This window comes from Fukomys damarensis, unplaced genomic scaffold, assembly GCF_012274545.1.
Source record: "Fukomys damarensis isolate Sample0158 unplaced genomic scaffold, DMR_v1.0_HiC HiC_scaffold_11, whole genome shotgun sequence".
Taxonomy (NCBI): Eukaryota; Metazoa; Chordata; class Mammalia; order Rodentia; family Bathyergidae; genus Fukomys; species Fukomys damarensis.
This window is the reverse complement of record NW_022900923.1, coordinates 45050589-45077350: the sequence shown is the minus strand read 5'-3', so window position 1 is coordinate 45077350 and position 26762 is coordinate 45050589. Positions and strand designations below refer to the sequence as shown.

The following is a 26762-nucleotide window of genomic DNA, read 5'->3' as shown; positions in this document are numbered from 1 at the left end:
AATTCTCTACAGAACGTCCTACTCTAAACGCTCTGAAAAATGGCACAGAGGATATAAATGCAGAGATTTTTAATAGTCTTGGAAAGTTTTTCTCATGAAAAGAAGCCAAGTCAGAATTGAAATATTATTTTTATTAGCATGTTTCTATTTAAAATTAAAACAATTACATCTGCATTAATGAGCAGCCCTGGCCCAGGGGGAGCTGCAGGTTCTCACAAACACTTTGATTAGGAACAATCATTCTCTGAAATATAACGCCACACCTCACACTTACACCACGTTTTCAGTTTATGCAGTGATTCGCAGTTCTACTCTTGGAAATTCAGTCCTTATTTACAATGACATGAAATGTTGCTTTCTCAAAGGCAAACATGTTCTACTCAATCACTAATGCAATGGGAAAGAAAATAACCTCATGGAAGAATGAATTATTTGAGAGTATTAAGTACCACATGATAACAAAATAAAGGGTTTTTTTTTTTTGCTAGATCAGTTCGTCAAGAATTTGTTATATTTAGATTTGCAACTAATTATAGTGTATATTGGAGGAACTAAAACTATTTAAATATATTTCTTTAAAATGTGTCTCATTTCTGTAAAATTGTGAATTATGAGAATCTGATCCATTCTCAGACAAGCATTCTTCTCCCTACCTTAGTTTAAACTCTCCCACTTTACACATAACTCTGTACTCACCACACAGGGCAGGGGGACACCACAGTACAGACAGGACCCCGAGGAGCCACAGTGCTGGTAGAATCCCCTGTGATTTGAGGAGCATGATGTGGAATTTCAGAGAGAAAACACTGGGGCTCAGCATTCCCAGACGCCCCGAATCAGGCTGAAGTTGAAGCTCCAGATCACAAGAACAGGATGCCTGGGCCAAAAAGCTCAGTCTCAGCAAGGTCATGCAATGAGTCCCAGAGGGGAGGGCTAGCGTTCAGCAGACGCTCAGAGGGGACCCGACCAGCTCATCCAATGAGCTCCACATCTGGGAGGAGGACGTGAGCTTGCACAAGGACACTCCGAGATTCTGTGGCCTTGTAGCTTTTAGGCGTCCTCGTTATTTCTTCCCAAGACCACGCAGGCATTTGCCGCCTTATCTCCCTGTACTTCACCTGCCTTGGTCTGCGGCGGGTCCCTCGGGGAACAGGCTCTGCACAGCCTCCCACAGGTGTCAGTCCTCAGTCACCAGGGTGACCAGCAGGACACCGGATTTAAAAATCACCAAGTAGACTTTCACGCTTCACAGCCTAATCGAACTGGGAGAAGCATACACGCCTCATCGTGCAAAGACAAAAGCGCAGTGCAAACAATTGCTCTCTGCATATTTATGTGTTCTTATTTGTGACACTAAATTAATTAACTTCGGGGCTGTGCTGCCAGAAAGTAAAAATAAGATTCGTAAAGTGGAATTTACAATGCAGACAAATCATTCATGGGAAAGTAAGTGGTAGAGGACAAGCACTCTTAATGGATAAAGTTTCTTGACAACTTTAAAATATTTTTCCAGTGGGATTGGATCAGAGTGAAGGAGGTTTCATCTCAGCATTCTATTTTTTGACAAAAACACTGAGAAGGGAATTGTAGGAGGTGCATCTGATAGGCCCATGGCTTAGATCACAGCTATCAGAGCGAAGCCATGGATAGCTACCTGGGTCTTGTGTGAATATTGCTTACTTTAGTCTCCGGGAAGCCCACGGGTGAATTACCAACCTGCAGTTTCGTGTTCTGCCACTCGGGCCAGCTGTGGATATTTGAAAATTGAAGCCGGGTGTTCATCAAGAGATGACAGTGGCATTTAAAGATGTCCCAAATGAACCCGCCACCAGGCTGAGCTGGCACAGGTGCGGCGAGGACATGACAACTCAGAGCTTAGCTCTCAGAAATAAGGAGGAACGTTCTCCGGGTGTGAAGAGTGAACCCAGGAACAGTGGCAACAGTGCAACTATATCATAGCCTTTCTGCAGAGAAAGGAAAGGAACTTACAGTGCAGCTGCCTCATTTTATAAAGAGGAAGTAGGATAAATCTCAATATGTGGGAGAAGCCATTAAAACTATTTAAAATGCTATCATTTAAAAAACAGAAATTGTGCTTATTAATCACGTTACAAACTTTTACATCAATACCACATGTAATTCCTTAAAGCAAAATTATAATGTATTATTAGCCACATTTTACAGATCACAAATCTAATTCAGAAAGACTGAGTGTACAGATTGATATCTTTTTTTAAATGATCAGTAGTTTAATTCATTTGTGTCAATAATTTTTCATTATTAATTTTATTGGTACATTTTAGGTATACAATAAATGACATTCATCATTGGGGAATTGCACCTTTACATAATCCATCTTGGTTCTTATCTTTTCCCCATTCCCCTGCCCTCCCTCCAACCCCTTCACCCCTCCCTATTTACTAAGACTGTTTCCAGTTTTTGCATTTTTTTATATTAATTCCATGCCCTTCTTTCCTTTCCCCTACCCCTCCCACTTTCCCTTCTACTATTTCATATTATCTGTTTTACCTTTTAGTTCTTATTTACACTTCAGAGAAACTATTTGGTATACGCACGTGTCCTGCTTATTTAACTTAACAGTATGGCCTCAGTGTGCGTCCATTTAGCTATAAATATCTCTGATTTCTTGCTCTTTGTGGCTAAGTACTACTCCATTTTATTTTTTTAAAAACACATATTTTCTTTATCTAGTCTCCAGTTGATTGGCAATTGGGCTGCTTCCAAATTTTAGCTATCACAAACTGTGCTGCTATGAACATGAGTGCACATATATCGCTGTGGTGTGGTTCTTTTCATGCTTTTGGGAAGATACCCAGCAGGGGAATACCTGGGTCAAATGGGACCTCCAGTCCCAGCTCTTTGAGGTCTCTCCATACTGATTTCCCAGTGGTTGCACCGGTCTGCACTCCCACCAGCAGTGGGGCAATGTTCTTCCTTCCCCACAGCCCCACCAGTATTTGTTATTGGTTGATTAAGACCTCTACTCTGAAAACTATAGATCTCTGAAAAGAGAGATTGAAAATGATGTCAGAAAATGGAAAGACAAACCTTGCTCCTGGGTAGGAAGAACTGACACCGTGAAAATACTTTCAAAACTGCTACATAGATTCAGTTCTAGCAGCATACCTCACAGACCAATCCAAAATCTGAAAACAATCCAAAAATTCATTTGGCATCAGAGGAGACCTAGAATAGCAAAAGCAATTCTAGGCAGTAAAAATAAGGTAGGGGGTATCACAATCCTCAACTTGAAACTATACTACAAAGCTACTGTGATAAACACAGCATGGCACAGGCAAAGAAATAGACCTGAGGACCAGTGGAACAGATTGGAAGATGAAGATATCATTCTTATCGGCGGCTAAGTCAGGCTCTGAAGTAAAGACTGAATCAAATCCCAAGCTCTTCTTAGCATCACAATGACTAATTTGCACTGAATAGGACCAGACTGTAAAGGTTTTTTGTGTGAGACTCTGAGCCCGTCACATAGGAAGATGTACCTAGAAAACTTTGCTTGTACTGTGGTAGAAAAGATCATAGTCTCTTCCTCTATCAAGACACCAAATACCATATGATCTACCATAAATCACATGGCTAAGTACCTTGGTCTCCCCATAGATTAAAGAAGAGTTTGGGACTAGAATTTTTTCTATGATATTTTCAATTTAGAAATTCTAAGATTTACACTGATCCCCAAAAAAGTGAAGAATAAGGGGCCTTTGTTTACTTAAATAAATAAGGACAGAACTGGGGTTCAAATACAGAGAGCTAAATCCCCACTCTTATAGCCCATCTCACCATAAGAGATCATATCAACACCTACCAAATAAGCAAAATATATGACTGGATCTTGCTATTAGCCTTAGTCTGCTAAGATCAGTCCTTGAAATGATCTAAGTATAAGAAATTTATCTGAGAGGTACTGTAAACCCAGAATGCCAAGGGCAGAAGTATGTAGCAATGGAAGAGAAGAAAACAAATGAGTTTGCAAAGGGAAAGTATCAAGGACATCTCTAAGAAGATGAAGTAGAAGGTAGAACACAAACAGGACAAAAAGAAAACAAAATTAGAAGATCTGCATGATGACATCAAAGTTCATAGGATTTGGTATAAGACAAGCAAACACCTATGGTCGGCGAGAAAAGCTGCCTACACAGATTGAGTGTCCTCAGTGTAGCTCCAGTTAATGTGAATAAAGACACAATGAGGAAAAACAAAGAGACATCCACCGTCAGCAGACCCTCGTTAGGGAAACAGTGCCTCTTGGGCCCAGGGCAGTGCGCAGAGATGGGAGGAGGAGGCAAGAGAGAATTTAATAAAATAAAAAGTGACTACAGGGGCACAGCTAGACTAACTCTATGCTTTAGAAACAATAGTAATAATGATAGCAAAATGGAGTTAAGACATATAAAATTGAAAACCAAAAAAGCGTATCAATGAAGTAGAAGTGAACCATGTCAAAGAATTTTAAAAGTTCACATTGTCTGAGAAGAGGAAAAGGCATGTCAGGGTAAAGAGTGAGAAGTGTACAAAATACAAAAATACTGGGTAAAAATGGAAAAGTGAAAAATTAAACAAGAAAAATGAGAACAAGTTAAAAAAGAGAAAATACAGTAGACAGTAAGATAGTAGATATATAAATTCAAATATACTAACAATTACATTGACTTCACAGAATAAATGCCCTAAAGAAATCATGAAAATTGTGAAATGATGTTAAAATATATATTTCCTCTTCTGAGATACACTTAAAACATAAAATTACATAAAGTTTACACCAACTGGGTGCAAAAGATACATTTTAGGTAGAGTTTGAAACATTCTTTCATTGCTTAGGGCGCTCTGGAAACTGAGGACCCATCATGTGGGCCATTATCGATAAAATCCTCTAACGTTATTTTCTAAAAACCACAAAGCCAGGAAGTCACAACCCTCCTAAGGCTGTAATGTTAGCGACTTGTGTCACTACCAGGTCAAGGAGTTTAAGAGGCAGGGACTGACCCTCATAGCTGTCTTCTGCTGCTGAGATAGTTGTGGAGTTTTTTACACAGATGTGTCCGAAGGTGTTAACCAGTCCTGGAGATAAATACTAGGAAGTATCAAGAGATGACAGTGGTTCTTGGGACTAGGAGAAAGGAGAGAGAGTATTGTCCAAGAGTCCAATGTCTTGTAAAACAAGTATGTATTTTAAGCCATTTTTAAAAATTGTTAGGTAAAGAAATAGATGTGTTTGTTACCTGATTTATAATCTATAAAATTTTGTGCAAAAGTTAAAATTTAAATATAAAATTGAAATTTAGATTAGAAACAGAAAGAGGAAATGGAGGTTTGCTATTTATATCCACCTTTATCCTTTTGACATCTGTTTGCATATACATGTATTTATTTTACATAGTTTTTGAAAGATTTTTCAATTAAAAAAAATAAATTTTCAAATGAAACATTATTCAAATTAGTGTGAAAAGACTGTACTGCACCATGACATTCACAAAGGTAGTAAGAAAGGAAAAATAAGGCACTGGCATTTTAAAGTCTCAGTTATTCTGTAATATTAAAAACTACAGCTTAAGGTGGATAACTCTTTATCCAAGCATGTTCATAATCTGAAAATACAGGTATCCATAGCTACCCATTGTAATCCAGTAAGATTGTGTGGGAGCTGTAATTTTATTTAAGAAATTAACTCATTTATGAAATTAATTTTGAAAAGGGAAAAATAATCATTCTCTCCCACTCTATCCCAGTTTCTCTGTCCATAAAACATTCTTAACCACAGCTACAAATATCTACCAAGGAGTTTTATGTAACTAGCACCTTGAACACATAAACTAATTTCCTAATACCCCGTGAACTTATTAGCAAGTGTGACTGTGTGTAGTGTGCCGTGAAGCTATACAGTACCAAATGCAAATTAGGAATTTAGTCTGTTCTGGACAAAGCACAGACTATAGTTCAAGTATAATAAAATAAGACATACATTATAAAACTGATGAAACAATTCAGCTAGCACATAATGAAATATAGAGGCAAAGTCATGTTTGAAAAATCATTGTTTAATGAATGCAGATTTTCTGAGCGATATTTGGTTTTAGGAGGAAAAAGATGGGGCTGTAATTTCTCTTCTGGTGGCAAGGTTTGAGTAAGAATTAGCAAAAATGAGCAAGGGAAACCGGAAGTACCAGGTACTTATCACGTCTAACCCAAGGAGCTGGCCGATGCCCTCTCCAATCCTGCAGAGGCTGAAGTACAGAGCAGCTCGGCAGGAAGCTGGCACAGCTGTGAGGGACACCTACCTCAGTTTCCTTTGCTTGCAACTGTACTACTACTAACAGGAAGCCTGGGCTGGTGGTTCCATTTCCTACTGTGATACATCTGCCCTTCTCCTCAATGCCAATGGTAATCATTTTTCTGTGTATTCGAAATTTTCTTTAGAATCACTAGTATAAAATATCTAGGCTCCTTTCCTGCCTCTTATTCAAACCATCATTGAGCAGCTGGCTGCACAAGTTCTTGTTCTTGTTTTGCTTATAAATCCTTTTCTAAGCCACTTTTCTAACAGTCACACTCTCCGAGATCATATTTTTGGTCCATAATGTAGGAAAGATGAAAGCTATAGTACATGAAATACATATACAGTGAGAGCAGAGGAGGACAACATATAATTCAAAAAATGTCGCAGGCCTCACAGGCCCAACATACATCCACATGCCCAGAACCAAAAAGAGAGAATCGAGTTTGTCCTGATGGATTCTGGACTTATTCAGAAATGTCAATTAAGTTGAATTAGTTCATACAGAGGCGTGTTTGACAATTCTTCAATTTATAAAAATTTGATAACAAGATCTAACCCATATAGGCCAGCATGCAACGAGAAAGAAGAAAGTAGACAGATAGATTACTCTACAAAAGTGAAGAAAATTGGGTTGGGGCAAGAATAGACCTATGACCCAGAAATCTGACCAGGGAAGTAAGATCCGTGTAGGGAGATGGAGGGCACTGATGGGACCACTCAGAGAAGGCAGCTCTAGAGAAGCCCACTGTGCCCCATCCTTATGCTCTTGGCCTACCAGGGAGGTTCTCATTCTCAGGACATGACTCGGAGTGGGTCCCACCTGGCCCCTCAGGGTGCTGGCAGGACTGCGCCCTGTCAGCAATAGCAGCAGCCCCCTCAGGACTGGTTTCTCTTCAGCCTTCCTTCTTTCCCCATCCTTCTCCCACTTGCTCAGAAGTTGGCGGCCACTTTCCGTCACCCTCTCCATATTAGGTGTTTGGTTTGTTTTGTTTTTTAGCAGCTCGGGCCCCTCTCTTAGCCTGAGAGGCGTTCTGGTCTCTTGTGTTTGGGAAACTGATCAAAAAAGCCGACAGACATCACTCACAGAGTTCTGTGTAAAAGAGAGAAGAGACAGCAAGAACAGCTGAAATCAGCGTGAGAAAGATGCTCCACAGGAAGTAGGACGCGGAGAAAGTGAAAGTAAAACCCTCCAGTGCACCCAGAGAGAGACGTGCGGGAGATCACTGAGGCTTTCTCCTGACCCGTGAGCCAGCTGCCGACGCCATTTTAATTTAACATTAAGGAAAATGGCGGCCAAACGGATGGAAGATTGGGGTTGTGTGCAGTTGCCAGGAGGGTTTCGTTTCCGTGGGTCCTGGAGCTCCTTCTCTGGGGCTGGGCTGAGGAGGTCGGACACAAATGCACGTCCCCTCTGTGGAAGGCAGCCGTTGAGATGTGGTGAGAGGCACAAGGCAACGCGCCCGGGGATTGGAGCTGTGGAGATGAGCTGAGCCCCTCCATGAGGTGATGGGCAGGCCTTAGGTTGACGTTTAATCCTCTGAGGCCATGAGCGATGTGTTTCAGTGGAGCTGTGAGGAAAGGCCGATCTGAGACACACTGATGCCCTGAGACACACTTATGGGAGCCGTTTTTGTTTTGTTTTTTTTTGTTTGTTTGTTTTTGTTTGCAGCCCATACATTAAAATAATCGTATTAACTTCATGTAATGCATTTAAAATGCTCACTTCATAGAGTACTAAATGACCACAAAGTCATACATTGTAAATGAAAAATGTACACTTTGCATGCAGAGAAGTAAATATATGAGGCACAGGTGATCAGTAATTCCATAATCTCAAAGCACTACACTTTAACCAATGAGCCTCTCTAGATATTTATTGTCATGAGTAGAGGTGCAGTGTGACAGAAGAGTTGCTAAATTGGTCTGCATGGAATTGGAGACAGCAAGACATCCAGGCATCTCTTTCTCCCACAGCTACCACTCCTGAGTGGATCGCCTGGCCTTGTCTATCTGTAGTTGCAGCAGTTCGATCTCCAGAGACAGCTTATACACCTCCAGGGCCATCCGCACTTCAGCGGGACTTGACAGGCACTGCATGAGCTTCCTGCCTGTGACAACCTGTTCACAGCCTTCTGGTACATCCTGAAAGAGACACGGTGGTGGATATGGCAGAGAGACTGCTGCTGACCATGCAGCCACAGAACCTTATGCTGTGTGGTCTAGAAGCAGCTAGGGACCAATGCTCCTAGGTCTACAGGACTCTACTCTCTAAGGCAGTCAGTTTTTCCCACACTCAAATGACAGTAGGGAAACTTGACACTGCTGACTCACCAAAGTGATTCAAGAGAAAAAAGGGATATTTGAGGGGCTCAGGATTGATTCTTGACAAATCGTACGTCACCATTTCTGGCCAGCACACAACTTTGCAGGAGAGCACCACACTTGACAGCATAGAGCTGCCAGAGTTGTCCGCTTACCCACTCACACTTGGGCACCGCTGGGTACCAGGTTCTGTTCCCAGAGCAAGTGATTCTGCGGGAACCCACGACTCCAAAGCCAGCGTCACAGTGGATGGTGACATTTTCAGACTCTATGTACAGAGGCTTGTTCACAGACAGCTTTCCATTTTCTATCTTAGGCTTCAGACACTGAGCTACAATGGAAAGGTATTTTAGACAATCTACAAATCTAAGAAAAACACAGTAATAGTGGAAGATAATAAGAATGAGTTATGTTTAGGTGCTTCATATTGTTATTTCTATTTTTTCATTTTGATAATAATATTTTTATTGAGCATAACAGCCTGAGCATGTCACATGACTATTTCAGTTATCCCTCGCAGAAGCCCAATGAGATGAGTTCCACCATTTAACTCCACTTTACTTAGGAGAAAGTTCAGATACAGAGAAGGTAAGAAACTTGCCCATTGTCTTACCTTGGTTAAATAATGTGACCAGATATTTTTTTAAGGTGAATGTGGCCCCAGAGCCTCAGCTAGCAAAGTAACTCTCATGGGGTTACTGTGTGATTCTAGGCATGGGGGGCTCCCCACTGCCTGTTACTCTTCTGTGTGCAACGGAGAACATGGTGTCAAATGACCCTTGTATGATTATAATCGAGTGATACGATTGTTGCATGCATAAAAAATCACCTCCAGTCTTGACTGCTCCCATTCCCACAACTGATTGGCCTTAGGAGGCCCCCCGAAACACCCCACCTCTACGGTGCAGGAGGTGCTTTGATGGAAGTAGCTACCACTCCAGGAGGCTTGAAATTGGCCCAAGAGAGCCTGCGTGCATGTTAGAGTAAGTTTCCTGGAGTATTTTTCATGGGTGCACAGGTGTACTCATAAAAGGTGATGTCTCCAGACTATTTCTGGAAGTATGTACAAGCAAGCAGGAAGAGGGGCTGAAACAAGAAGGCTGAAATCTGTGATTGGGAGAAAGAAGTGGAGAGGAGTCATGTTTGTGTGCTTTTGTGTGTGTGAGTGTGTGTGAGTGTGCTTTGCAGTGGGGTATCATCTGCATATATGACTTCAATATACTGAAATAAAATGTTTCTGTGCTTCCTATGGCAGAGAAAAGCTTTGCGTCTTCCTCTAGCAACAGTTCCATGACCTTGGCCATTGCCTGAGCAGGGAGCCGAGTTACCTTTACATTGAGGGGCTTCAGATAACCACTGGGAATCCTTGCAGGAGATCTTCTCTTGTCCAACCAGCTTGTAACCTTCATCACATTTATATACAAATGATGAGTGATATAGTGAAACTTTTTCATAATGTCCATGGGCAATGCTAGGAGGCACTTCACAGCCTTGAGGATGGGACAAAAGAGAGTGTGAGCTTGTAGAACGTGTGAAGTAACACATTTCGGAGTCTGTACAGCTTATAGAAGGCTTCCTTCTGTCCTTCTATCTTCTCTGCCCATAAAATCACTTGTGTTGCCCTCGTGCAAGCCTCAGGCTAGGGAAGCAGACAGACCCAAGCTATAAACTGCTATAGGTTGAATACCCCCCAGTGGCCTGTAAATTAGACTCGATCACGAAGGTGGCATTATTGGGAAGTGGAACTCAAAGTGGGGGGCCTAGTGGTAGGTTCTTAGGTCAGATGTGGGATTCTGTTCTCTTGCTCTCTCTGCCTCCTGGCTCCTGCTGAAGAGGACAGCCGTGATGTGTCCTGCCGTGATGTGTCATCTCAGCACAGATCCAAAGCAGCAGTGTCAAAGGGTCCTGGACTGGAACCTCCAAAACTGCGAACAAAAATAACACTCTCCACCTCGTAAGTTGATTGCCTGAGGTATTTACTGTTGTGAAATAAAGCTAGCTAACAGAAGGCTTTCATTTTATTAGTTCCCCCTACATTGTTTCATGACCATTTTTGCATAAAGGCAGGATTTGGCCCCCAATTTGGTCACACAGCAGTGATGGCACTCTTAATCAGCTTCGTACCAGGGTGTAAGAAGAACACCAAAATATTTCTCCCTGAAGTATTTACCGTTGTTGATGTAAACTCACTGAAAGTGCAGAGGAGCTCTCTGACTGTTCTGTCTTTCACTCCCCCTTTCCTGCCTGAGACAGAGATGCGAATTCTCAATTTCTTATCAGCACTAGCAGAGCCAGAGGAATCTGGCAACAGATTCTACTCCCATCTCAGTTTCCTCACCTTTCTGAGACTAGATCTGCTCTCTTCTTTGACCTGTCATTTCTCTAAGATTTAGGACTCTTGGCTAAAATATTAAGACAGTTCCAAGCCACTGCTTTGGAAGAGTTACTTTCCAAAGAGAGTGACTTCTCTCCCATTTGGTAAGTATGACATATTTAATTAAGCTTGCTTGTTTTTCTTTTACTAATCTGTCTTTTGCTTTAGGGAAGTGTTCAGACAACAAACTTCTGAAGGTTAAGGAAAATTATATTTTTCTCCCCTTCCTATGCATCTCTGAGACTGTGAGGTTGTTAAATCCATCCAGACTCTCTAGTCAGAATTACTGACCTCAGTCAAAACTGTTCATCTGCTTCCATTAAGAAAACCTAACTGCATTTATATTTCAGAAGGCTGCTCTTTGGGAAGAATAGAAATGGTAGGTTTTATGTTGAAATCATAAATAAGACAGGGCATAGAGTAGCTCTCTGAAGTGTATTCTGTTTAGGGAAACATTGCAGGAGAAAGCTAAATAAGATCATGCAGAGAGGATGCCAGATAAAGAATTATACTGATGCACCATATTAAAATGCATCCTAGACACATGGAAAAGGAGATGGCTTGCACAGATGCAAAGAAAATTCTGGGATTGCCATGGGAGATGGCAGAAGGGATTAAATGACTCAAGGAAGTGGGTTGCTGGAGTGAATATACTTTGTACACTGGGAAATTCACCAGGCCATTCTGTTCCGTGGGAAGGCCTAGAGCAGAGGGCTGCAAGCGCAGGCCATGGACCAGTACTGGGCATGGCTGGTTAGGAACTCGGCTGATTTGAGTATGAGCAAGCCAGGCTCCATCTGTATTTACAGCTGCTCCCCTCAGGCAGCACCGGAGCTTCTCTTTCTGTCAATCAGCAGCAGCATTAAGGTGCCCACAGGAGCAGGAACCCCACTCTGACCTGCACATGTGAGGGATTTCGGTTGTGCTCCATATGAGAATCCAATGCCTGCTGATCTGTGGTGGAGCTGAACTAGTGATGCTATCACTGGGGAGTGGCTGCAAATACAGAAGAACATTAGCAAGAGGTCTGGCTGCCTCACTAAATCAGCTGCTTGCAGACTCAGATCAGAACCCTATCAGTGAGTGGCTAGTGGCACCTGAGCTTCTCCGGTGGCAGGCTTTGTGGAGGTGAGTGAGTGGCTGCCTTCCACTGTGCGGCTGCATCTGGGATTTAAGTCAGAAGCTGACATTTGTCTTAGTTCACATGTGAGAAAAGGCCTTAGCCTGTCCATGTTTTATTTACCATCCCCTCTATGCCTCTTGCTTGCACAGTATTCTTGTTTTAGTCACAGTTTTGGGAAGCCCACAGCTGACCCTGCCCAAAATGAGCAAAACACAAATGCCATGACTCATATCAAAGAGGTTGGTTCTAAACGTGAGTCTACACACTGTGTCATCCACTGAGAAAGGCTGGCCAAAAATGCCGCCTGAACTTAAGAACAGTGTACTTGGTGGTCATTTACATTAACCCTGAGAGGAGACAGAATTGGATTCCTGGAGGTAGGGTCAGGTAAGAGTTTTCATAAACAATAAGGCCAAGAGGGAGAGATTGATACTGCCCAACCACCTCACATCTTCCTGAAGCAAAGGAAGTAAAAGTATGTGTGTGTTTACTAATTTATATGTAAATAAATTATAGTTTATATATACTTTACATATATATTATAATCTAAATATCCTGAGAGGTAGGAAGGGAATGGGGAAATTAGTATTCCTTTTAGAGAGCTAAATATGTGAGAGTGATCACATGACCATATCTCCATTAAATTCGCCAGTCTATTGAAAAGTTACAAGGATTTTGGAAAACTGCAGTACTCTATGAAAAACTAAACATGTAAGTCCCTATCACAGCCTCTGTACCAGAAGCGATATCTTCGCTAGAGAAGATTAGTGTGACTTCAAGTAAATGAGGCTGCTGGTTTAGCAGAAACCTTCTTTTCCACCCCTCTGCAGAGTGGTGAGGAGCAGTTTGGGTATCTGCAATACACCGCCTCGATTAGGTACATCAATGGCATTGTGCTAATTCCACTGAGTGATCAGAAAGTAGCTGGCGTCACGATGCTCCACAGAACGGAAGATAAATATTCAGTGGTTTGCCACATCAAAAGTGACCATGACCAAACTCATTCATCACCAACTGGATCTGTCAGATACATCAAATTACAAAGTAGGGCTGGTGATAATCCATTGGACGTTGGAAGTGGTCTATCCGGGACGGAGGAGGAGCAGGTCCAGATGGTGCAGGCGAAAAGCACAAGAACCCCAATCTCTGCTTTGCGGCCAGCTGTTTTCACACGAGCTTTTCCTTAGCTTGCTCTCGCGGCTACAGGGCCGCGTTTCCATTGTAACTAACTGACAGTGCATGGAGAAGACCAAGTATGGTTCACAGACGAGAATTGCGGGTGTGTGTATGGGAATAAATGAACGGAAGCTGTGTTAGAACCCAGCCAGAGTGGTAAGAGGAAGTCTTCCAGATGAGCAGAGCTGCATGTAGGTAGTCGTCATGATTATAATCTAGAACGTCCCCCAGGGGGACAGGAGTGGGACGTGGAGGGCTGACGGGGTCGTGGAGTTGATACACTCATCTGTGGTGAGTTCGCAGGTGAATGTGCCATTACAAGGTGGGGCCTCGTTAGGACAGGCGGGTCACAGATAGGACCTGACAAGGTGTACTTTTGTGCCCAGTTCCTCTCTTCTCCCCTGCTTTCCAGCTGTCATGAAGCGAGCAGCTTTCCCCTGCTGTGCTCTTCCTCCGTTATGTTTCTGCCTTGGACCTAGCTCACCTTGGACAGAATCTCCTGAACTGTGAACCCAGTTAAATCCCTCCTCCTTTTAGGTTGTGGGTGTCAGTCATTGTGTTCAGCAGTGGGAAAACTGACTACCACAGCCATGCACCTTAAAAGAAATACCTCGGAATAGGCTAATTTGGGACTCATGGCACGCAACAAATGGCTTGTCTGGTCAAGGTCCTACAGAGAAAGACTTGAAGACTGGCACTAGAAGAGGTGGGTAAGAGCAGAGAAGTATACATCCAGGAGTAGGCAGGAAGTTTGAAGATGCTCATTTCATATGTTCATACCAGAGCTCCCCACTAGATGAGGCATCACATCACCAAGTAGGAAAAAATGTCTCAGCCAGTCAAAGTCAGCCATCCTTTGTAGTCACTGGCTTCAGGCACAGAAAAGCAGGAGCAAAGTGGCCATGGTATCATGAATGGGAAATCAGGATGGATCCAACAGCATGGATGCCCACTTAGGAAGACTGTTATCACCGAATTTCCCCACTGCCCGCAACCATGGTCAGTCCCTGATATGATACCATCCCCTGAGGCAACCAGTGGCAAGTTGTCTATATGGGACCCCTTCCACCCTGGAAGACAGCAGTTTATTCTGACAGAAATAGACAAGAGTTGTAGCTTGAGTTTGCCTTTCTCATTTGCACAACCTTCATTAGCCCTGCTATCTAAAGGACGATAGTGTTTGAGCCATTGACAAATGAGTTAAGGATGTGCTTCTCCAAAATCTGCGGGAGCACTCTATTGATTATTTTGGGCTGAAGGCATTTCAGCAGCTGTAAGTGAGAAAAAGACCAGCTGGCTGGCTCTTTCCTGTGTGTAGCAAGCCATAACAATTTATTTGGGGAAAATGCCCTCTAATACTAGCACAAGAGAGTAATCTTCAACACCAGAGAATAAGATTTGTTGCTACAATGAACCTGAAAAATAATTCTCTAAAGCAAGAGCTCAGGCCATGAGGGAAACAAGACCCCACCATTTGGAAGGATGATGGCTGAATTTTGGGAGCAATACAGCTGATCTGCTGTTGGGAGGGCATCCTTGCCAGGACAAGTGGGTTGGTGGTGACACCTAAAAGAGTGTCTCTTCCTTTCTGGCTAATCTCTTCGCCCTCTGCTTTCTGGCGACTCTAACACGAATAGCCTTCCTGCTGCTGTGATCTTCTGCCATGCTGTTTCTCCATCTAAGCCTGCTAAACGTGGACTGTAAGAAAAAATAAACCTCTCCTCTTTCAAAGTATGGGTGTTGGTATTGTGCTCCTGTGACGAGGATGGTGACTAAGATATTCACTCAGGAGAGGAAGGAATTTTACAGTGGGGTGGAAGACCAACAGGAAAATCTAGAGGCAGCAGAAAAGCACTGTCTAAGGAAGAAGAAGAAGATGTAAGCTCAGAAAAGCAGGTATAAAAAGATGTGGGCAGGTTCTGTTCTGCAGAGTGAGACATACAGACCAGAAGTAAAGGGATAGAAAGAGTAAGTATGAAGAAACAAAATGCAGTACTTGAAAACTTTAGCTGATCTATTAGTTGTGATCTACATTCAATGATTCAGCAAAGAGGAAAGGGGGGAAACCAAAAGAATGGGAACAAAGCATGAGGGCAAAAAAGAAAAAGTTGGGTCTACTCCAAGAAGAGTGGGTGTATTTTTCCCAATTCTAAACCTTCCCCTAATAATCCCCGTCACGGTGATGTGAAGAAACTCCCGCATAACACAGAGCTAGTTGCTCTTACCTCGGCCACAGAGGGGCATGTGGGCATTCCACGTGCCATCCGACTGGCATGCTGTCAGGCGCAACTGCCTGTCCACACATCTATAGTAAATGATGTCGTTGGGAGAATAAGGACACTCAGTGGTAACGACAGCTTCTGTTTCTATGCTTCCACCATTCTTCACCTCTGGGGCTGGGCAACAAACCTCTAAAAATAAAAAGTGAGGATATCAGTGAGGACAACACGAGCATGCTCTCAGAGCTAATGATCTCATGTCCACTTTTGGGAGGTTCCGGCCTCTGAACAGTGGTTGGGAAAATGGAAAAGGAGGCCCCAGGCAGCCTCACTCTGGGTCACCCATCCCAGACTGCTGAAGAGCTTGAATCCAGTCATTTTCCTCCAACTGAGCATCTCCATGAGAAGCCTCCTACTGAAAAGTTGTAGAAGACCTGTATGAAAATGTAAATTTTCAATGTTATTCAAGAAAAATGACTACATCCATTTACTTATGGCTTCGCTGGAGTTGCATCATGATTAAGCTTTCTAGTAGCATAGGTTTCTTCGGTCACAAGGAAAAGGGAAGTTCTCAGCAGTATACGCACCTGACAGCTAATGCATAACCATAAACATAAATTATTGCTGATGGTTAGGATTGTTCTCGTTTGGTGCAAAATTGAGAGAAATAGGTATCCGATTTCTTTCATTTTTAAAACAAGAGCTGTATAGGGCTGCAGTCTTTCATTGGTAGAAATACCTTATAGTGTAAATTGGTATTGTTTGATGTAAGACAAGACATCAGAACAGAATAAAATACACTATTCCCTATATGAGGAGCTTGGCTGGCATGAGAGTGGAGTCTCATAGGCATGCTAAAACACAGTCTGTATACATTTTTTTGTGAAATATAACAAAAACATCCAATGTCCACCTGATTTTTAAATCAGAACAATATGCAATGCTTTATAGTGTAGAAAACACAAATATGTAAATCATGAGTCTAATAATCAGATTGCACATTTAATACCATTTCATTTCTGCTTTTTCAATGGTTAATAATATCCTTCAGTATACAATTAAATCAATAAGACTATTCAAGTAAAATAAATACAACTAAAAGTAGGTTTTAAACATCTACAAGTAACACTTTGATAAGCAGGTGGTAGCCATAAGTTTTGTTAAATATATTTTTTGTTTCGGCCTTTTTACTAAAAGCTCTTTCCCCAAGTTGAGTTGGAATAACTGCAATAAGCTGTATCAAGTTTCAATATGAAATAATCTGGTTGGTTGATCTAAAATACCACTTTTCATTATTCGTACATTTCACACATTTCAAATTCTAATCTAGGGCATAACATTCCCTGTAGCCTGGTTTTCCCAGGTTACAGTGTTTCCCCTCTAGAATGAGGAGGTTCTGTTAGTAGGTTGCACAGAGGCAGTTCCTTCCTTTCTCATCGTGTTCACTGATGTCCATAAAATGGCATCCACTTGCTCTGCAGCCTTCACTCCTTCCCACAAGCAGAGGAGGCGGCACCCCTCCTACCGGCAAAGCTGGAGAAAAATCTCCTTTCTGTCATTCTGAGGTGGGAACACCAGGTCAGGAGTCAGGATCTGTCTTCTCAGAGCCGGTGGCGAGCCCAATGTCTCACATCTCAAGGGACATGAGACACGGGTCAGCTTGTCGTTGGCCAAGTTCATGATTGTTTCCCAGACTGCCCTTCTGCTGGGCACCCCACAGTTTACCTTGGGAAGGCTTAACAGCTGTAATCTCCACTCTGCCTTTCCCAGGAATGAAGTGAACACTTCACCTGTGTACTGTTTGACTTCTGATCTATTTCTCAGTTGACTCTCAACTGGCCTAAGGAAAGGTTATGATTTCTTAGCACCTCAAACTCCTAGTCTCTTACGGTCCCTTTTGGTGATAATAGTCCACTGTTTGCCTGAAATTGTGTACTCTAAATTTATCCTGAGGGAAAAACTTATATTAATTCAAAGTAGAGGATCCTATCACATACTAAACATTGAATATGCAAAAATATTTTAAAAACAAAAACTCACTCTTGCACCCTTTGAATGGGCTCCATTTGAAATCACTCTGACAAGTCACAGTTGTGGGCTCATGTGTAGCAGGTCTGTAGCCAGGATGACAATAGTACTTGAACACTGTCCCGGGTGAATACAAGTTCCCTCTCCTTGGCCTGATGTATTCATCCCAGGAAGCATTTGGAATGTCTGGTAGGTCCGTGCAACTATCTGCTCAGAGAGAACAGGAGGGAAGAACACTGTGACTTCCACCGCCAACGACCCGTCCCCTCAGGTGCTCATTCGCTTAGAAACCACCCTGCAGCGGTGGATGAATTAAACCACATCCGAAAATACAGACGATCATTTGCCCCGCTGTTCCCACCCCAGAGAGGTCCCCACAAGGGACACCCCAAATGGTTCCTGCGTGTTGCGTCGACTACACATAATATTAACCCTCCTTCCTCTCCAGGGCACCTCAAAGCTTAGTTTCTGAACTGAAGCGTTCAGCTTACTAAGTAAACCTGGCAGGAAAATGGTCAGATCAAACAAATCTAACTTTCTACATTTCCTGACTGACTGGAGAAAATAAAAAAGTCATTCCTCACATCCAGGCAGCCCCAGGAACTTCATCACTGACGATATGGTGAGTACTGACCAAGCCCTACGCGTTTTTGGAGGCTGAACTTTGCGCCCTGTCCTCTTCCCTTTCCTAGTGCTGCTGACTCATATGATAAGGAAATGTAATATTGGATATCCATTACTCTTCATGTGCAAACATTTGAAAGCGTACGTAGAACTCAGCGGTTCTTGGTGTAGTCACAGAATTTTGCAACCTTCACCACTATCTTATTTCAGGTTATTTTTATCACCTCCAAAAGAAAACCCACATTTTCTGGCAGTCACTCTTAATTCCCACGTCCTCCCGGTAACTATTAACTTATTTTTCTCTCTCTATGGATTTCCCTATTCTGTGCATTTCGAATAAATGGAATCAAATAGTACTTTCAAGGGATCTGGCTTCTCTGAATGTAGTATCTTCAAAGTTCATTCACGTTGTATCATATATTGGTACCCCATTCTTCTTTACTTTCCTAATTTAACAGCACTTGCAAAAAACAATGTGTATACAAATCATGATTGAGTCCACAATATAAACACAATACATTTAACAATAATAGCACAGGGAGGTGGGTGTGAACAAAACTATATTGGAGAATGAAAACATCAGATAATAATCTGGATCCACAGGATGGAATAAAGAGATCCTGAAATGGCAAAGAAGCAGTTTAACATAATCAACTGTCTAAATAATACCTGCTTTTTTCTCTAAGCCTCCATAAAAAATGAAACAAAATTATATTAAGCAATAACTACAACAATGTGGTGTTTCTAATAAACAGATAGGAAAGGTTTTTCTGGATGCTTCATTGATTTTCTTTTTCCTGCTACATATTGAATCTGTTACCTCACTGCTATCCAGCTCCATTGTTAATGATGCAAAGTCAGCTGCTAATCTTACTGGGGTCGGTACACCTGATGTGCTGCTTTCCTCTTGCTGCTTTCAAGATTGTGTCTTTATCCTTGGCTTTTAACATTTTGACTATAATGTCTCCGTATCTGGATCATTTTAAATTTATCCTACTTAAGTTTAGTGAACTTCCTGAGCGTATAAATTAATTTTTTGTCTATTTTGGAAAAAGTTCAGCCATTTTTCTTTTAATTGTATTTTTAAAAAGTTTTTTTTTTAACCTCTCCTTTCGTCTGTTATCAGTATGCATATATTGGTGAACTTAACAAAGTATCTCACTTTCCTCAGGCTTTTTCCATTTCTCCTTGTTATTTATTCTCTATATACTCCAGATTATGTCTTCTCAATCAGTCTATCTTCAAATTCACTATTTCTTTATTCCGCCAACCTGGGTCTACTCTTGAACTCCTCTGGTGAATTTTTCATTTTATGCATTGTGCTTTTCAACTCTAGAATTTACCCTTGATTTTTAAATACTTTCTATTTTATTGATATGTTTTATTTGGTGAGGCATTGTGACAATACTTTCCTTTACATTTTTTAAATGTTGTTTCTTTTAGTTCTTGAATATATTTATAATAGCTGCTTTGAACTTCTTTGAATTTCTTTTCTGCTAAGTCCAGCCTCTAAGTCTCCTCCAAGGAAGTTTCTATTGTTGGTTTATTCTCTTGGTATGGGTGGCCCCTGTTTCTTTTCATGTCTGATAATGATCTGTTGAAAGCTGGGCAAGTCAGATAATACTGCAATTTTGGTCTAATTCTCTCTCACCAACTTCAGGGCCTGTTGCTTTCCACTAGTTTGCTTGTTTATCTAGTGACTTGACTAGATTAGTTCAGTAAAGTCTATTTTCCTCAAAATGTGCCTCATCTAATGGCATGCTGCAGACAGCACAGCCTTGGACATGCTCTGTCCTGCTAACTGCCAGGGGTGATTGTGCTTTCACTCATCAACTCTTTCTCATTAAGTTTTTGGCTCACCTGCCTCTGTTATATTACATTTAACTGTTAGCCTCCAGGACTTATGTGATTGGTCAATTATTATTATTTTTTTACTACTCCCTGAGGCATAAAATGCTTCACAGTCTGATCTGATTAAAGACAGGCCCTTTGGCAGGGACAGAATATTAACAGTCTTTGAAGATTGCTCCCAACCCACACTGGAAAAACTTCTGTACTGTAGATGAGAAGCTAAGAAAACCACCAGTTATCCCACCAGAATCCTTGCCAGAGTATAGAAGCTGTGAAGAGGGAGAGGGGTATCGCAGGAAACAGTTCTGCCACCCAACTGCGCCTGTCTCCAAGTGTACACAGCACAGAGCCGAGGGAAATGAGAGTTGCCATTATTCACTGGTTTTCAAATCTACCCACAACCATTCTATTCTTGGAAGCTAAGGAAAATAGGAGATGCCACTCAGCTGCCCAGCCCACTGGAACAGCTTTCCTGTAACACAGAGCTGTGTAGGAAATGAGAGCTAAATTCTTTCAGCTGCTTTACCTGGACCCTCTCTGTGTAACCGAAGTTGGGGTAGAGGAACAGACTCTTATGCCTGGCTGTTGGCACCAGTTCACAGCATGGGACTTAGGGAAATTTAGTGTTCAGTGGCTTCCAGACTTACCCCAAATAACTTCTACCTCAGAGAGCTGGGGGACATTGGAACTGCCCCTTGTGAGTCCACAGAAATATTTTTCTAACAAAATGGTGCTTTTGGGTGCTGAGTGTAATCCCTCATCCTAATACTGCTACCTTCGAGCTGGTGAAGCACGTGCTGGGAGCAGACAGCATCCTCAATCAATCCAACAGCATATTTGGGTGCATTTTTTACTCTCTACAACTGCTGTTATGTTGCCTGTGAGGATGCTGGGCCTCTGTCCTGCTGGTGCTGAGTACCCTGGTGTCCCTACTGTATCTATCTACTTAGCCTGGATCCTGTTCTTCGTGCTCTATGACTTCTGTATTGTTTGTAACACCTATGCTGTCAATGTGGCTAATGTGGCTTAGCTTCTGCGAGATCCAGGAACCCCAGGGCAAGACCAAGCAGCACCCCAAACTAGGATGAACTCATCTGCTTTGCTTTGGCCCATAACCCTTGCCCAACCAGGCCATGTCTTGGTCCCTTGAAGTCCCTGCATTCTCCCCCACCCCATCTATAATCGCACACAGGAACGTGGACCAAATGTGCCTCTAACTCTTTCTCCACAGGCTAGTTTCTGCCCATGCCTTGGGAGGGAAATTATAAAATTTCCTAAATAAGTAAAAAAACAAAAAACAAAACAGCCTGCTACCATTTGCATCAAATCTCCACAGATTCACTGAATAAATGCTTCTCAATTTGATATAAGTACCATGAATGATTTTCTTTGCTAATTTTGACCAGCTTAATATGTGCCGCTCTAGCTGGGTGAGGTGGCTCATGCTTGTAATCCCAACACATGGGAGGCAGAGGCAGAAGAATCACTGTGAGTTCAAGGCCAGCCTGAATTACATAGTGAGACCCTGCCCCTCCCCCCAAAAATATATATTTGTCACTGCAGGAGATTTGCCCAACCACTGTTGCAGAAGTCCCCCCAAGCAAAGGCTCTCGACTCTGCATGAGGCTAAAACTCAGAGCACCAGGCACCCAAGGATTCTTCCCCTTACCAGTTGTATAATCTTAGGAAAGTCACTTAACCTCTGTGAATAGTTTCCTCATCTAAAAAATGAGGATATTAGTAGCTCTCACAATTATCCGGAAGATTTATTGACTTGGTATGTGTTATGCCCTGATACTAATTCCAACTTAGCCTTATTACTTTTAGCATTATTTTTAAAGGGCCACATTAATTTATAATTTCAAATTTTCAGAATCATACCTAGTCCATCCAATAATGAGGGGCAAGCTAGAAAAAGACATTTTTCTCTCTGGACATTTTATTGTTTACATTTCAAAATAATGATGGAAACTGTGAGGAATTTGTTAAACTAAGAGAATGTTCTATCAACTGCCAGAAAATTCTTGACACAAATATATAACCCACCACATCTGCAATGTTAATAATGCAGGACTGGATTGAAAATGACCTGGAAAACTGTACGTGGCAGCCTTTTATGTTGATATCCAACCTTGCAGAGTACACTGAAACCATGCTTAACAACAACAACAAAAACAATAATAATAAAGGAATTTATCGACCTAAACTTAAATTTCAGCTGGGCTCAGTGTGCCCGTACTTCTGGGTAACTTTAGACGTCAGGCATGAAATCCCTCAGTGGCCCTACTTACTTGGCTCACACACAGGAGGAGAAGGATTCCAGGTGTTGTCAGATTCACAACGGATTACACTGCTGCCTCTGAGGACAAAACCCTTCTGGCAGCTAAACATGATAGAGTCTTTCAAAGTGTAGATGGGTCCAAATCCAGACACAATCTTTGCATATGGAATGGTGGGCAGGCGACAGATGATTTCTGAAGGACCATTAGAAACGAGAAGTGGATTTTCAAAGATCAATGGCAAAGAGAATATTACTGCTACTACTGAACCAATTTTGAGTTTAAATGCCTAATATAACCACAAGTCAAATATATACAAGGGAAAACAGTTGTTTGTTTGTTTTTTTTTTGCCATACTGAGGAATGAACCCAGGGCCTTCCCCCTGGGCTACATCCCCAGCCCTATTTTATTTGGAGACAAGGTTTACTAAATGCTGAATTACCTAGGCTGGGCTCAGACTTGTGATCTTCCTGCCTCAGCCTCCCAAAGTGCTGAGATTGCAGGCATGCACCGCCATGCCTGGCTGCATTTTCATAAGATTTCAGTTTTAAACGCCTTGATAAAATGAGGCCCCATCACATCGGTCCTTATGTGAGATGACTGTGGATAACTCCAATTTGCCAGTAAAAACTGGCAATCGTTTTTATACCAGAAGAATCATGCAAGGCCCCCAAAACTTCCAGTGTAATGATAGAATCTCTTGGATGATCATGGCTGTGGGTCAGTAGCCCATGACGTGATAGCCAAAGCAGCAGACACCTGTGCCTGCCCCGTGTAGAACAAACCACGCCCCATCCCTGGCTCTCTTGTCTGGTCACTGAGCAAGCCCCACTGATACAGGCTATGGTCCCCCGGCTTCACTGCAGGCCCAGTGCGTGGATGCAGTTGAAGCCACCTTTACATTTTGGCTGGATACTGACAGCAAGGACTGTCTTAGTCCATTCCTGATGCTGAAACAAAATTCTTTAGACTGGGTGACTCGTAAATGATAGAAATTTGTTTCCTCACGTTTCTGAGGAGTAAGAAGCCCAAGGTCTAGGCACCAGCAAATGCAGGGTCTGGAAAGGGCTTGCTCTCTGCTTCCAGGATGGTGCCTTGGTGCTGCATCCTCTCGGGAAGAAGGGATAAATGCTGTGCCCTCTCCTGGGAGGGCAAAAAGGTCCAGGGCTCTTCCTTCAGCCTTTGCTAAAAGGGCTTCTTCAATCACTTCGCCAAAAGCCCTACTCCTTAACACTGTTTCTGTGCGTCTTGATTCTAACATCTAAACCACAGCAGGTGCCTGTTGGTCAAGGCATATCCCACCTCCAACTGTTGCCCATCCTGCAGCCAGAGCTGTCTTTCTGAAATGCGGAGCGTTTGGTGCCCTCCGGAAGCCTTTCCTCTCCCATTCGCTGCCACTCTGAACTCCTGAGAGTGATACAGGAGGCCTTTTGCAGTGTGGCTCTGCTCACCTTTCCAGTCTCAGCTCCTACCTTTTCCATCTCTTGTAGCCCTGGATCAGTTATCTGAGTTATCTTAGTTATCAGTTATCTGAGCCAGGGTGTGGTGTGGGGCTCTCTGGTCCCCCTGGTTGGACTGCATCCTAGAGTAATCAGAGTAGTAAGTGCTATCGTGTGTTAGTAGTAAAGGAAGACGTTTTGGGTTAGCAAATCAGCGACACCACACTGTGTCTTCCAATTCGGTTACTGCTTGCTTTGTCTCGTTAGCCCTCTGGATTTCAGGAGGTTTTATTTGCTCTCCAGGCAAATATGGTTGACATTACAAGTGTTAACTAATATTTCCAGTTCTTTTTCCTGAATAGACAAAAGACCACATTCCTCAGTCCTCGGAGGATAGGTAGGGACTGACTACACACTGCTAGTTCTAGACAGAAAGGCATGACAGAAAGTGAACCGTGGTCGTTTCCAAGCCCAAATTCTTAATGGCCAGGGTGCATTTCGCCTTTCACTCCACTGCAGAGACCGTGGGAGTGCAAACAGAAGTGCCAAAAGAGCAAAGTCTTCTGGACGGCTAAGCTGGTTACTAAGCCAACACCTGGGCTCCTGCTGGCCTGCAGCGTCTCCTGCATAGGGGACAGACTCCTGCATAATGAGGAGAAACTTGTACTTCACCAAGCCAGTGAGAGATATTGGTACTCTTTGCTCCATGTTCAAATAAGCGTGCAATAACTATCTGTTGGCCAAATAAATGAAGGCTTGAAGAAATCGTTAGTTCATCTTTGAATTATTCTACACCCCTGCCCCCTGCTCCAGTTCACCTTCCTTCAAAAAGAAAACAATTTAAAGCAGAATTCACCGCTGTGACTTACTTTTACAGGTGGGAGGGCTTGGGCTCCAGATTCCTACCGTCCCATTCACCACCACACAGGAAATGGAGGTGTTGCCTATGAGCGAGTAGCTGGGGTCACAGCTGTAGGTGACCGAGGAGCCATATGTGTAGAGGTCTTCATTGTCACCGCTGTGTTTCCCGTGGCTGATGTCTGGAGGGGACTTACACTTAGCAACTGTGAGGAGTGAGGAGAAAGAAATATTAAAAGAGGGCGTCACTGCAAACCTCAGAGCCCTGTGATGTCATACGAAGGGTGCCCGCAGTAGTGAGGAAAGAACAAAACAAAACAAAACTGGACTTACTTTCACACACTGGAAAAGGAGCGTTCCAGTCCACTCCCTTGTCTTGGATCTCACAAGCACTAGTGCTTGGGCCAACTAAGATATACCTGAATAAGACAAACATCAAAGCGTTTAATGGAATTCCTCCTACCCTGAACTGAACTGGGTAAAGAGACTTGAACAAGTACAATTATTACTCGATATTAGAAGGAATAAGTCATGTTTTCTTGGATATCACTTCCCACGTTTAGTAAAATGTCATTACTGCAACAAATGGTGTGTGCTTGCTCATTCGTGCCTTGACCAGCCCTAGCCTGTCCTCTGTTTGACTCCCTTCTGTGTCTCATTACAGAAAAAAGGCATCACTACTATGACTTCACACTGTAGCATCATCCAGGAATAAACCCACAGTGTGGCAGGACACATCTTTAACAGTCCAAAAGTCCCTGGAATTTATTGAATAATAATCTAAAGATGTTTACTTCAGTGAAATAAGATTTGCTAGCATTAAGCCTTTATTTATTTTTGCATTTCTTTAAAACAGTAGCTTTTCTAACCCAGTGAAAAGGATTGTTTGGATTACTTTGTTAAGAGCAACTTTGTTCCAACAGCACCTTAGTTTTGAATCTTCTCAGTTTCTCCTTTGGAAGCCATCCACAGTAGGAAACATGGGACAAAAATGAAAACAAGTGAAAATAAAGCAACAGCAGGAAAAGATTATGGAAAAATAAAAGATCTAGATGGTAAGCAAAGGAGAATCCTTACATGCTTTACTGTAGAATACAGTAGCTATTTAGAAATATATAAGTAGGGGCTGGGGTTTAGCTCAGTGGTTCTGCTGCCTGACTCACAAGTGTAAGGTCACAAGTTCTATCCCTGGTTCCCACCCCCCAAAAAATTCTACTTCAGTACCACAAGGATAGCTGCAAAATACAAGCGCTTTATATCCAACCTCATGATCTCTTCAGTTTCTTATTATCTCTTAAATATCTTGTTATCTTTTATTTCCTCATGTATTTGAATTTGCAAGAGTTTACAGGATAATTTTCACTTAATTTGTTTGATGGAGGGACTTTGATGTGTTTTGTTTTGTTGGGAAACTACGACAATACAAAGTGTAGACAACTAAAGACCACCATAGCAACTGCAGGGAAAACAAAAACCTACTGAACATTAAATATAGAGATCAAAGACAAAATCCAAGATGGGATTAGGAGTGATTGAGTGAAATGTAAATGTTACACACTGAGGCAGTGCTGGAATGTCACAGCTAACAAAAACAGGGACTAGAGAAGAGATGGAAGTTAAAACACTCTCCCTTACTGCCTCATCTACAAGATCTGGGAGTAAAATCAATCTGTAGACATATATGCATAGTTAATATCATTACCAAATACAAAATAAATGCCAAGGTGATACAAATAACATAAATTTACTGGTAGAGAAGATAAAGGAGATAGGAAATGGAGGAGAGAATTGTGTTTATTGTTGCTCACAAGGAACACATTTAAACCATGTAAAGATATTTGGGAATGATATGTTAATTTAAATTTATAACTACTAGAACCAAATTTTAAAACTTCCTAAATATTCTCTCTACATATACTAAATAACAAATAAATATGTGTACATATAACACAGTACATGAAATAATATGACAAAACCAAGTTTATAGGTATCGTTCATATTAATAAAGACAGAAACTAAGGATTCAGCTCAGTGGTAAAGCCCTTGCCCAGCATGCATAAAGTCCTGGGTTCAATCTCCAGTGATACAAAATAAGTAAATAAACAAATTTAGTATCCTATTGAAAGAAAAAGAGCTTCTTTTTTTTTTTTTTTTT

General features: G+C 42.1%; 1 protein-coding gene across 11 annotated transcripts in view; it reads right to left on the bottom strand.

The window, feature by feature from the left end:
* C4bpa (complement component 4 binding protein alpha) overlaps nt 1–26762 on the bottom strand; it is a 41696-nt gene that overhangs the window by 4887 nt on the left and 10047 nt on the right. For 10 of the 11 annotated variants that reach the window (XM_019205861.2, XM_019205860.2, XM_019205859.2 and 7 more), the window contains 8 exons: nt 24941–25026; nt 24619–24813; nt 22322–22504; nt 17568–17762; nt 15534–15719; nt 9964–10125; nt 8791–8966; nt 8161–8455 (listed from right to left, as the gene is read on the bottom strand). In XM_019205861.2, coding sequence (XP_019061406.1) covers nt 8288–8455; nt 8791–8966; nt 9964–10125; nt 15534–15719; nt 17568–17762; nt 22322–22504; nt 24619–24813; nt 24941–25026 — 1351 coding nt within the window. In that variant the 3' untranslated portion in view covers nt 8161–8287. Of the gene's footprint in view, nt 1–8160; nt 8456–8790; nt 8967–9963; nt 10126–15533; nt 15720–17567; nt 17763–22321; nt 22505–24618; nt 24814–24940; nt 25027–26762 lie in introns of those variants that run through there. The other variant, XM_033762233.1, reaches the window with a different exon arrangement.